Source organism: Geotrypetes seraphini, chromosome 1, assembly GCF_902459505.1.
Source record: "Geotrypetes seraphini chromosome 1, aGeoSer1.1, whole genome shotgun sequence".
Taxonomy (NCBI): domain Eukaryota; kingdom Metazoa; phylum Chordata; class Amphibia; order Gymnophiona; family Dermophiidae; genus Geotrypetes; species Geotrypetes seraphini.
The window spans coordinates 442,972,650-442,986,439 of NC_047084.1; the positions used below are offsets into that span (position 1 = coordinate 442,972,650).

At 43.0% G+C, this 13,790-nt stretch overlaps 1 protein-coding gene across 4 annotated transcripts in view; it reads left to right on the forward strand.

Moving 5' to 3' along the window:
- CCDC171 (coiled-coil domain containing 171) overlaps positions 1–13,790 on the forward strand; it is a 608,461-nt gene that overhangs the window by 12,130 nt on the left and 582,541 nt on the right. For all 4 annotated transcript variants that reach the window (XM_033920389.1, XM_033920380.1, XM_033920408.1 and 1 more), the window contains exons 2-3: positions 4,033–4,190; positions 7,559–7,709. In XM_033920389.1, coding sequence (XP_033776280.1) covers positions 4,147–4,190; positions 7,559–7,709 — 195 coding nt within the window. In that variant the 5' untranslated portion in view covers positions 4,033–4,146. The remainder of the gene's footprint in view (positions 1–4,032; positions 4,191–7,558; positions 7,710–13,790) is intronic.

Below are 13,790 nucleotides of genomic sequence, written 5' to 3' on the forward strand. Positions count from 1 at the left end.
CTAGAATCAGGAATTGTGGTCCCTCTGCACAAAAGTGGAAGTAAGGAAGAAATAGGGAACTATTGCCCGTTATGTCCGACTTCCATGGTAAGTAAATTAATGTAAATTCTTTTAAAACAGAGAATAGTGATGTTTCTGGATTCCAGTGGATTACAGGACCTGAGGCAACAGGGATTCTCTAGAAGCAGGTCTTGTCAGACAAATCTTATCAATTTCTTTGACTGGATGACCAGAAAATTGAATAGAGGGAGTGCCCTAGATGTAGTGTACTTAGATGTTAGCAAAACCTTTGACAGTGTTTCACACAGGCATCTAATAAATAAAACTGGGTGCCCTCAGGATGGACCCGAAAATGACAGACTGGATTAGGAACTGGTTGAGTGGAAGGTGACAGAGGGTTTAGTGGTCAATGGAGATCTCTCAAGGTTTGGTTCTTGAGCCTGTCTGATAAGATTGGCCTCTGCAGATAATACCACAATCTGCAATAGTAGACACCACTGATGGTGTGAATAACATGAGGAAGGACCTAGCAAAGCTGAAGAATGATCTGAAATTGGACAGGAAATGTAAGGTTATGTATTTGAGCTGCAAAATCTTAATGGAACAGTACAGTTTAGGGCAGGGCTGCCCAAGTCCGGTCCTCAAGATCTACTGGCAGGCCAGGTTTTCAGGATATCCACAATGAACATGCATGAGAGATATTTGCATACCAAGAAGGCAGTGCAGGCAAATCTTTCTCATGCATATTCATTGTGGATATCTTGAAAACCTGGCCTGCCAGTAGATCTCGAGGACCGGACTTGGGCAGCTCTGGTTTAGGGGGGTGAAGAACTTTTGTGGTTGAAAAAGGGAGTTGATAGTATGTGATGATCTTAAGAAGGTCAAACAGGTTGAAAAGGTGATGGCGAAAGCTAGAAGAATGATAAAAGTGCATAGGGAGAGAGAGGTATGGCCTGTAGCAAAAAGGAGGTATTGATGCCCCTGTATAAGTCTTTGGTGAGACCTCATTTAGAATTGTGTACAATTCTGGAGACCACACCTTCAAAAAGATATAAACAGGATGGAGTTGGTCCAGAGGAAGGTTACTAAAATGGTTTGTGGTTTTCGTCATAAGGTGTATAGGGACAGTCTTAAAGATCTCAATAAGGGGGGAGGTTGGGTGGGATGTATTTTTTTTTTAAAGTCTTATCATTATTTCAACTGCCTTAATTTTGGCAGATCAGTTCTCCTTACAGAATGCTTTCTGGAGTTCTCTAATGCTTGCCAGTACAGTGACTTTATTTGACTTCCTTCTGAAGCAAACCACCCCGTCACTGGGAAAGATTAAGGAGTTAAACCAACTCCGTGGTCCTTGTAGGGCATGGGTTTGGTGCCCTGATAGGGCCCTCACTCTTCTCTTCTGTTTTTCTCTCTTATTCTTAAGTCCTGTTAATCAGTCTTTAACAACTCTGTTTCATCCAAAGCTCTGTCAAACTCGTACAAAGTCAAAACTAAACCAAAGAAAACTACCATCCTTGCTTCAGTCCGTAACCACAAGGGTTGGGCAGCCAACTCCCTTGCAGTATTTTGATATACTGACTGGCCCGCTTGCTGCTGCCTTGGTAAAAATATGCCCATAGTATCTTAAGTTCTTTTCATTTGACTACATTTGTCCAGAATCTTTTCTCCATGTCGAGGTCATCCTCTGCTTTTTTTTAGGCCTGTTCCACTCAACTTCTTACTTACAGGTATAGATTAAGTTCATGGCCTCAGGCCCTTCCTCCATGGGGTGGATCTCTTCCTCTGGTTTGGCTTTGTCCCACCCTTCCTCCTCTTCCTCTCTGCCTGTGCCTTCATTCAATGATTTTGAGTCCACTCCTTCCTTTGACAGAGGTTTAGGAAATCTGTAAACCCCTCGAGTACTGATGGCAGCCATTCAGGGAGTGGCACGGGGCCAGGCTGGAGCGCAAAAGCTCACTCCTGCCTTGTGCGCTGCTGGCCACAAGATATCAGGAGGCAGCTGTCCACTGAGAGAGGGGCAGGAGTGCGGAAAGCTCGCTCCTGCTGATACACTGCTGGACCATCAGAGTGGGGTGTGGGGGTTAAAATTGTTATATTTGCTCCATAAGATGCACAGACATTTCCACCCACTTTATGGGGGATAAAAGTGTGTCTTATGGAGCAAAAAATACGGTAATTGTTTTCTTAGTTGTGGATTGGTAATTGTTTATAAGAGAAAACAGAGTAGGGCTAAATGGTCAATTTTCTCAGTGGAGAATGGTTAATAATACAGTGTTCCAAAGATTTATACGGAAACCAGTTCCTTTTAACTTATGTATATGTGATTTGGAAAAAAAAAAAGTGAGCTGATTAAATCTTCACCTAACACAAAAAATGTTAGCTGAGGAACAAATTATAAGGAATTGCAGGGGCATCTTGTGAGAATGGACTTCAGATGGCAGATGAAATTTGATGTGAATAAGAGCAAAACGATGCATGCAGGGAAGAGTAATCCAAGCGATGGCTTCTTGATGCTAAGTTCTTGTTAGGAGTCACTTTAGAAAATATATCGAAATCCACTGTTCAATGTGTTGAAATAGCTAAGAAAGAAACGTAGCATAAAACAAAGGATAATGTGATGCATATTGAGTATTACCACACTTTCAACCCTCCTCCCCTCCCCAAATCCATAAAATATATAGTGATTTAGAAAAGGTACCGAGAAGGGGCAACCAAAATGATACAAGCCTTTCTTCTAGGGGAGTCATTACATCCCTTAAGAGGCTGGGGGGTTTCAACTTGGAGAGGGCAGAGGGAAAAGATGACAAATTAAATAAGAAGAAAACTATAAAATGCTAAGTGGAACAGCATAGTTAGGAGGTGGAACTTTTTGCTGGAAGATGTAAAAGCAGTTAGCATTGCTGGGTTAAAAATGGTTTGGGCAAATTCCTCGAAAAAGCATAAAATCTGTCTGTGTTAGGATCCTGCCAAATACCGTATTTGCCGGCGTATAAGACGACTGGGCGTATAAGACGACCCCCCAACTTTTACAGTTAAAATATAGAGTTTGTTATATACTCGCCGTATAAGACTACCCCTTCTTCCGCACACCTTCTGCACAACCTTCTGCCTGCCTGTCCCCCCCTTGAAGGTCTGCACCCCCCGAAGGCCTGCACCCCCCCGAAGGCCTGTCCCCCCCCCCCTTGTAGGCCTGTCCCCCCCTTGAAGGCCTGCCTGCCTGCCTTTCCCCCTTGAAGGCCTGTCCCCCCTTGAAGGCCTGCCTGCCTGCCTGTCACCCCCCTCCCCCTTGAAAGCCTGCCTGCCTGCCCGCCCGCCCCACCCTGAAGGCCTGATGCCCCGACCCACCCCGAAGGACCGCTCGCCCCCCTGGCCTCCCCGCACCACCTATGAAGCAGCCGCAGCAGGATCGCGAAGTCAGCGTCAGCGATCCCTGCGCTGCTTCCTGCGCCACGGTCCCGCCCCTCCTCTGATGTCAGAGAAGGGGCGGGATCGCGGCGCAGGAAGCAGCGCAGGGATCGCTGACGCTGACTTCGCGATCCTGCTGCGGGCTGCTTCACAGGTGGTGCAGGAAGGTCAGTGGGGCGAGCGGTCCTTCTGGGGTGGCGGGGGACTGAACGGCAAGGCCGGGAACACCCCCTTAGGGCTGGAACCCGGGGCGCACCGCCCCCTCTGCCCCCCCCTTGGTACACCACTGCATGTAAACAGTACCCGGCGTATAAGACGACCCCCGACTTTGGGGAGGATTTTAAGGTACTGAAAAGTCGTCTTATACGCCGGCAAATACGGTACTTGGTATCTGGATTGGCCACTATTGGAAAGAAGGATATTTGGTCTGACTCAGTATGACAGTTCTTATCCAGTGTTATGTGCGCCATGACAGACTGAGAAGCACAACCCTGACCAAAAATATTTTGGTTAAAACTTTTAAATAGCTGAAGAATTACGTGAAGAATAGGCCATAGTGCTTTTCATAAAAGTAATATATTCATGGTTCTTTTCACTATTTGTCTTTTTTTTTTTTTTTTTTTCCAGGTCATAATATATCCATGCTTTATGAAACAAAAATATTTTGGTTTTTGCATTCGAACTTGGACTTAAACATTTGAGAAATATCCATCTAAAATTAAGCACCGTGAAACCTTCAAAATGACATCTACGTTTACAAATGGTTCTTCTCAAGAAATCAAAAGGTGTGTTTGAAATGTTAGACATGGGATAGTGTATTTATGTAACATGGATAGGGGGCACACTATAATTCTGAAAACTTAATGGAACTGGATCAAATTTAGCATGTGGCAAAATCCTGGGGAAAAACATGATGAATTAATAATAATAATAAAAAAAATCACCTCTGTCTAGGGTTTTCATAGAAATTTATTTCCCCAGCAAACAGCTCAATAAGGCCCCCTTTATGAAACTGCATTAGTGTTTTTTAGTGACGGCAACTGCGATAAAACCCCGACGCTCATAGGAATTCTATAAACATGGGAGCTTTTATTGCAGCCGCCAGCGCTAAAAAACACTAACGCAGCTTCATAAAAGGGAGCCTAAATTTCTATGGAAAAGATTGTTAAGCGCTTACAGCATAGCAGTGTTGAAACATAGTTGTTAGGGAAAATCTCTTTTAAAACTGCCCTTACTCTCTTTCCAAATCATACAGACAGATGAGAAATTATTCGATGAAGCATGCCCACCTTCTCCATCAAGCACCTCTATTCCTGCTGAGTTGGATCTTAGTGTTCCAGATGTGTGTTTAATTATCTTTGTTAATTCTACTGTGAAAATCAAAGAACTGAACTATACAGCTTTCTTAATGGTTGCTATGTACAGTCATGTGAAAAAATTAGGACACCCCATGAAATTAAGAAATGTTCACATATCGATGTCGAATCTTTTTTTTTTTTTTAATTTATCTCTAGAAAAGAAAGTGATGTAATTGCAAGTAAACAACAAAAATTTTCCTTGATTTACCCATGAAACAAAAGAAATCACAAAAATTAAAATAAATCAAACTAAGAATTTTCATTAACATTTGTTTAAAGAGTAAGCAACACTTCAAAGAATAGGAGGGGAAGGAGAGATACTGGCCACATGACATGTATGTGAATCTTCTGAGGGTGGGTGATTTGTATGTGAAACTGCTTATACTGTACATGAATATAGTACTCCCCTGATATTCACGGGGGTTCCGTTCTAGGAACCCCTGCGAATGTTAAAAAAACCGCAAATAACATTTTTTAGGCAGGGGAGACAGGAGAGAGCAGCTGGAGAGGCAAGAGAGGGCAGCCGGAGCGCCGGTGAGTGAAGGAAATCACTCGCGGTATGCTCCAACTGCCTCTTCCTGTACTAAAGTTGGGCCTCACCAATCAGAAGCTGTGTGTCAAATTTGTGGGGGAGCACTGTATCTGGTGCAAGTACTAGTAACAGTCTGTAAATGAATTCTTTGAAGTGTTGCTTACTCTTTAAACAAATGTTAATGAAAATTCTTAGTTTGATTTATTTTAATTTGAACTCTGATTTTAGATATTAACTGATTTACCTTACCCCACCCACTGATGTGAAGCAATTAAAATAGATGTGTGTTGCATAACATCAGAAAAGCACTACTTTTCTTAATACTCCCCTTACTTATCTTGAATTTTCCTCTGTTTTTGTCCTTCTGTGCTGATGATGCCCAAAGGATATAAATGTACATATTCAATTCCACGAGAAAAACAGTGAAACATTGATTTTCACTCTGTCAAAAAGTACAAAGATTAGGGGACACTCGATGAAGTTACAGGGAAATACTTTTAAAACCAATAGGAAAAGTCCATAGTCTGTTATTGAGAAACTAAACTAAAGCTTAACTTTATATACCGAGTCATCATTCTAAGAAAGCTCGACTCGGTTTACAGCAGTTAAATAAAAACGGAGAGGAATTTACAATGATAAATAGAAACTGGAAAAGGTAATAGCAAAATTTCAGGAGAATTAATTTTCAAAATGTTTGGCAAATACAGTAGTTTTTAAAGAAGTTCGGAAGGATTGAAACGAACTGGAGCTCCTCAAAATAAAGGGAAGATCATTCCAAAGTTGAGAGAATTTGAAGACCAAAGATTGACTGAAGATCTTGACTCCTTTGATTCCTTTTCTAGAAGGAAGGGAGAGTTTGGATTGTTGTATGCCTCTTGCAAAGGAAAATCTGTAAACATTCCAAAATAAAGGAATAAGGGGAATAAAGAAACCATGTAGAATTTTGAAAGAAATACAAGCGCATTTAAATTGAATTCTAAAATAAACCGGTAGCCAATGGAGGCTCTGGAGCAAAGGGGGCCACATGGTCAAATTAGCTTTTTCCAAAAATCAGCTTCACAGCAGTATTCTGAATTAATTGTAATCTTTGGAGACAGATTTTTGTGATGCCAAGGTAGATAGCATTACAGTAATCAAGACGAGATAGTATAATTGATTGGACCAAGTCAGAGAAATGTCGGTGATGAAAAAGATGTCTAACCTTCCTCAGCATTCTTAAACTAAAGAAGCATTTCTTGACCAAGGAATTTATTTGGTCTTTAAAGGTGAGAGAGGAATCAAAAAGGACTCCCAATATCTTAGCAGAAAACTCAATCTGTAGAAAGGACCCAGATATCAGAGCTACAGTAGGAGGAAGACAGTCCAATCTTGGACCTAACCACAAAAGTTTAGTGTTAGTTGTATTAAGTTTCATCTGGACAGAAAGAGCCCAAGCTTGAAGTTTGGAAATGCAGAGATTTACTTTGGAAACTAGATTGGTAATATCTGAATCGATCTCAATCAGTATAAAGATATCATCCGCAGAAGTGAATAGCGTTTCCCAAGCTGACAGCTTAAAGGTATTCAGTGCGGTCACATAGAGATTGAATAAAATTGGAGAGAGTGGAGAGCCTTGGGGAACCCCACAGGGAGGCTGCCAGGAATTGGAGATATCGCCTTCAACATTTACTGAATAGGGAATGATACAAAAGAAATTTAGAAAACCAATCCAAAACAACCTGATGGAGACCTATATCTGAAAGTAACTGAAGTAGTATGTCATGAAGTACTACATTGAACGCTGCAGATAAATCAAACTGAAGTAGAATACAACATTTATTTTTAAGACATATTTGTTGAATTTTAGAGAGAAGAAAGATTAATAAGGTTTCAGTATTAAAATTAGAGCAAAACCCATGTTGAAACGGCTGAAGTAATGAAAATTTCTCCAAATAGTCAGTAAGTTGACCAGCCACTGCTTGCTGTGGATCTGTAGCATGGAATATTGCTAACTCCTTGGGTTTTGGCCAGGTACTAGGGACCTGGATTAGTCACCATGAGAATGGGCTACTGGGCTTGATGGACCATTGGTCTGACCCAGTAAGGCTGTTCTTATGATTTTTATTATTTTCAATCCTCCCCTTTAATTAGTTGGAAAAAACCCATCTAAATTTACAATTTATTCAAACCTAGGAACACAAGCCCTAATTGCAATGTAACAGGAATATTAGTAGGGAACTACAGTGTTTTGTCAATTGCCCTTTAAAATAAATTTATTTTTCAGATTACAGAAAATCATTCGTGATCTGCAGAGTGAGTTAAGAAATTTGCAGAATGGCTGTCAGATTGGTGAGGACAACACTGCAGAACTACGAAGGAGGATTAACCAATTTGAAAAGGAAAAACTGGATATAACGGCTAAACATAATGAAGAGGTGTGATCATTTTTTCTCTTGTAATAGCATATTTATTTATTTTTTTTGCTTTCTTTTGACAGTTTGGACATATACATATTCTGTGCTCCAGAAATCTGCGAGAGACCTTGTTGAAGAACTTAGAATTGGCTGTTTTGAGAGAAATCAAGGTCTCAGTCAATGAGTAGAATGAATCGGTCACTCAAGTGTGTGATATCTGATTCTGCCAATATGGATAGCTTTTTGAGTTTAGATTTCCATATTTGCACTGGATTTGATATGCAGCTCTGCCTCATAACATAAATCTGTCTACTTTCTCATTCTTTTTATTTGGTAGGGTTGTCAATTTTTTGAAAGAACACCCCCCTCACCCCCCCAAAAAACCCCCAAAAACTGATGATAGCAGCAGTGCAGGATTAAGGCACGGGCAAACTAGTCACATACCTAGAGCCCAGTGGTTTAGGAGGACCCTGTGAGATGTACTCAAGACTCAAAAGGTTAGAATTGTCAACTAGCTTTTTTTTTTTTCTGGATTTGATAGATTTTGCCCTAATGTCCAGAACATAGAAAGATGGCTAATGTTAGGACATTTTTCTTCTTTGTATCTTTTTTAGTTCAATCTTTATTAAACTTTTAGCATCTTACACAATGGTGCAGAGTTACAAATATTCAGTAATAGTTTGGCAACTTGTAGCAATTACATCATGAGAAAAACCCTCACAATATACAGTATCTTATCAACCCTTCCCTCCCTTACTCAAGCCCCCTCCCCCCTCCCACTTTGTTTGGTAGGTCAACCACATTCACACTAGAGAATTGCGTGGGGACAAAAATCCCACTCGTCCCCGCCCAAATCCTCTACATCCCCACTCGTCCCCGTGAAGAATCCCCTCTGTCCCCACCCATCACCATGAGGAATCCCCTCCGTCCCCGCTCATCCCCGCGAGGAATCCCCTCCATCCCTGCCTGTCCTATAAACTTCAGAAATAGTTATTTCATTTAATTATGCTACTGAATTAAAGGCTCTGGTAGAGACCCATTTACAAATAAGCAAAGACACTTTATTGATTTGGAAATATTAATTGATTTGGAAATATTAATTGAGAAGAATACATACTTTGTAACTGGGTTTCTACCAGAGCCTCTGATGTAAATATAAAATATAAATACTCAGCTGATGAGAACCCTCAGCTTAGGACTTCCTTTGCAGTTGGCCGGGGGTCCCTTTTGCCAAGTTTGGCAGGCAGCAGTAGCATCCTTGAGGCACAGATGCTGGCACCTCAGTGGCTCATGGATACTGCCAGCAACTGCTGTGCTTGGTAGAGGGGAGTTCTAGCCATCTCTAGAGGAGGTCCTCTGCTGGTGGTGCTTGGGGATCCCCACCAGCCAAGGCAAGGGCCAGCAAGTACTTCAACACTGTAGAAATAAAACCAGAAATGCATATACAGTGGTGCCTCACACAACGAACTTAATCCGTTCCAGGAGCAAGTTTGTTATGTGAAACGTTCGTTGTGTGAAACGCGTTTTCCCATAACAATACATGTTAAAAAAAATAATTCGTTCTGTAGCATAAAATATGCTAAGATGACATAAAAAAAGATAAATTTTTGGTTATTATTTTTATTTAGATACATCTAAAAACATAATTGTTTTTTAAAACAACACACATTTTTTAAATTTAAAGACAGACTAAGTAGAGTCTAATTTTACAGTGAGAGGGCAGAGTCTCAGCGGCAAAAACTGGGACTTAACTGTTCATTTTTTTTTTTTTTCTACCGTGTTTCCCCGATGATAAGGCAGGGCCATCAAATAAGACAGCCCCCCCCTTTTTAGAAAAAAATGTAAAATAAGGCACCCCCCCGCAAATAAGCCACCCACCGATACCTGCGCTTACCCGAATCGGGTGGTACGGTGGGTGACTCCGTGTGGTCCCTGGCACCCCCGACACGATCGGGGCAAGAGGGAGCTCAAGCCCTCTTGCCCCCCCGACTCCCCGACACGATCGGGGCAAGAGGGAGCTCAAGCCCTCTTGCCCCCCCCGACTCCCCGACACGATCGGGGCAAGAGGGAGCTCAAGCCCTCTTGCCCCCCCCCGACTCCCCGACACGATCGGGGCAAGAGGGAGCTCAAGCCCTCTTGCCCCCCCGACTCCCCGACACGATCGGGGCAAGAGGGAGCTCAAGCCCTCTTGCCCCCCCGACTCCCCGACACGATCGGGGCAAAAGGGAGCTCAAGCCCTCTTGCCCCCCCGACTCCCCGACACGATCGGGGCAAAAGGGAGCCCAAGCCCTCTTGCCCCGCCGATTCCCCAACTCCCCGACAATATCGGGCCAGGAGGGAGCCCAAGTCCTCCTGGCCACGGCGACCCCCTAACCCCACCCTGCACTACATTACGGGCAGGAGGGATCCCAGGCCCTCCTGCCCTCGACGCAAACCCCCCCTCCCCCCAACGACCGCCCCCCCAAGAACCTCCGATCGCCCCCCCAGCCGACCCGCGACCCCCCTGGCCGACCCCCACGACACCCCCAACCCCCTTCCCCGTACCTTTCTGTAGTTGGCCGGACAGACGGGAGCCAAACCCGCCTGTCCGGCAGGCAGCCATCGACGGAATGAGGCCGGATTGGCCCATCCGTCCCAAAGCTCCGCCTACTGGTGGGGCCTAAGGCGCCTGGGCCAATCAGAATAGGAATTTTTCAAGTACCTTTCCTATTTCTAATCTTAATGTATATTTTCTGTAAACCGCTTAGAACCTAACGGATGTAGCGGTATATAAGAAATAAATTACATTACATTACATTACATCAGGGCAGGTAGGAAAAAAAGACGAGCTTTGCGGCTCAAGTTCCATCAAACCCCGCGGGATCCCCAAGACCACGAGGGGGGTCCCCACGGGATCCCTACGACCCGAGGCGGTGTCCCCACGGGATCCCCGCGACCCGAAGGGGGAACCCGCAGGATTCCCGCGGGTCCCGCGGGATTCCCATCGTCCCCGTGCAGCTCTCTAATTCACACACATTGCTTAACAAAACCCACACACATCTACAAAAGAAGCCATATTCCCAGATCTTTGCCAAATTACTGTCATACTGATAGTAAAGACATAATGTTTCCTACTAAAAATGAAAATTCAAGAGTGATGCTTTTCCAGTTTTTAACTATCAACTGTAGTGCCACTCTAGTAAATATTAGAAACGGTGGTGAAAAAATGAGGCACAATAGCAGCCCCCCAAAAACCACCTCACATCCAGCACGCCAAAATCTCACATACAAACATTGTGTGAAAAAAGATTGCAGTCCAGAGGCACAGTCAGAAATATTGCAACTTGAGCAAGGAAAAAAGAAAAACTTAGCTGTCCACGAAGTCCCAGCTGTCTCCAATCAGGCTTACTCTCAAGCCTCACTACCCGGGCCTCATGGGTAAACCCATCCGACGGGGAAATCTCCGTTTTGCTCTTGCTGCGTCAGGGATGAAAAACTTCCTGCATCAAAGGCAATCCACCACGACCCTCTGTGCAAATCCTTCACAGATTTCACCCCCAAGATTTCTAGATTTCTATAGTGTTGCAAGTGCAATTCTAGGTTTTTTCCCAGACCATATAAATTTAGTAAGCATTCTGTTAACCTGTTTGTAAAATCTTACAGAAAAAAGATAGGTAACATACTCATATAATACTGAACAACCGGAGCTATCATCATTTTCACAGTATGAATTCTTACCCACCAGGTGAGATGTAAGAGACACCATTTATTACACAACCCTTGTGTTTGAGAAAGAAGACAAGTCTCATTAGTTGACATTGTGTCTGCCAAAACATATAACACACCACTCATTCAGCAACCACCACTCTAGCACACTCTAGCACACCACTCTAGCACACCACTCTAGCAACTTTCAGCCAGTTTTGCAGGTAACTTCTAAAGGCCTCAGAGTTGGAGCCTATGCACAGTTGTACTATCACAAACTGAAGTGATCAGCGTAGTGTTGTTTCTCCTTGCTCCAATCATTGGCCGAAGGACCTGATGTTACTCATTTTTTTCATTTTCCACTTTTCTTTATATAAATTATTTAAGATTTTCTAATTCCTCAATTTTTTTGTATATATATAAATATATATATATTTTGTTCATCAATATTTTCTCCACACAGTCTTCTTAACACCAGTGTCCCCCTTGTTTGTAATTTCAATCATTTGTTCGCATGCACTTATCCAACACGTTGAAAAAATTGACAAAAAAGCTACTTATCTTAAGCAGTGCTTGTTTGTAAAAATGCCGACGTGGCCAGCGTTTCGCGGAGTTTATTCTTATCCGCTGCTTCAGGGCCAGCACTAAGGCATCCAGCTATTGCTGTATTCTCTCGTCCAAATTTTCCGGTATGCAAATAGATCTCATGCATATTCATTGGGGAAATCCTGAAAACCCGACTGGATTGCGGCCCTCGAGGAGGGACTTTGACACCCCTGCTCTAAGGTATACATATTCAGGGTTTTCAGTCTCTCCTCATACGTCTTTTGTCGCAAACCTCTTATCATTTTCATCGCCCTCCTCTGGACTGCTTCAAGCCTTTTTGTGTCCTTCGCCAGATACGGTCTCCAAAACTGAGCATAATACTCCAAGTGGGGCCTCACCAATGACCTGTACAGGGGCATCAATACCTTCGTTTTTCTACTGGTTACACCTCTCTTTATACAGCACAACATCCTTCTAGCAGCAGCCACCGCCTTGTTGCACTGTTTTTCCACCTTTAGATCTTCGGACACTATCACCCCAAGGTCCCTCTCCCCATCCGTGCATATTGGCCTCTCCCCTCCCAGCATATACGGCTCCTTCCGATTATTAATCCCCATTACTCTGCATTTCTTTGCATTGAATTTTAGCTACCAGATTTTAGACCATTTCTCTAACTTTTGTAGATCCTTTTTCATGTTTTCCACTCCCTTCTCGGTGTCTACTCTGTTACAAATCTTGGTATCGTCCGCAAAAAGGCTAACTTTTCCTTCTACCCCCTTCAGCAATGCCACTCACATATTGAACAGGATCAGCCCCAGCACCGAACCCTGAGGGACTCCACTACTCACCTTTCCTTCCTCTGAGCGACTTCCATTAACCACCACCATCTGGCGTCTGTCCGTCAACCAGTTTCTAATTCAGTTCTCCACTTTGGGTCCTAACTTCAGCCCTTCAAGAGCTTCCTATGAGGAACCGTGTCAAAAGCTTTGCTGAAATCTAAGCAAATTACATCTAGCATATGTCCTCGATCCAGCTCTCTGGTCACCCAATCAAAAAATTCAATCATGTTCGTTTGGCATGATTTACCTTTATTAAAGCCATGTTGCCTCGGATCCTGTAACCCATTAGATTCAAGGAAGTACACTATTCTTTCTGTCAGCAACACTTCCATTATTTTTCCAACAACCGAAGTGAGGTTTACCGGCCTGTAGTTTCCCGCTTCATCCCTGCGATCACTTTTGGCAGAAAGAAAAATATTAGTGATCAAACTATGATATTACATCTCCATACAAGGCTCACTGACAAGGTCAGTCCTAGATTAGCCTTCAGCTTACACACTCCACTCAGCAAGGCTCCCTGCGCTAATAACCACTATTGTGGTTTAATAAAAGGAGGGGTAAGTGTGATTCTATAAAAGGCGCACACCCTTTATAGCATCAGCTAGTGTTGATTCCTGTGTCCTAATTTTGACTGTCAGACTTATCCCTGCTGAAACCTGGTGAAAATGCTGGCACTGACCCATTATTCTGTAACAAAATTGCATAACTTTTTGGAATGCCCCTTATCTCTATCTGAGTTGTGCACTATGGGATTTGGGCATCAAGAGTTATAGTGTGTAGCCAGGTGCATGTGCAAATCCTAATTGGTGTCAAATATCAATATTTGGTTGTTGGCCGATTATTACTCGTTAGCCACTTAAGCTGCATGTGTTATTTCAGTCATGCCATATATAGAATCTGGGGGTATGTGATTAGGTATGTGACTTTTAAAAAAAATGTTTTAGCTAACTTAAAAGTTATAAAATGACAAGAATTTTACTCATCCTAAAATGTATTTTGGCACAGATGGAGTTTTATATTTCTAATTCAATTA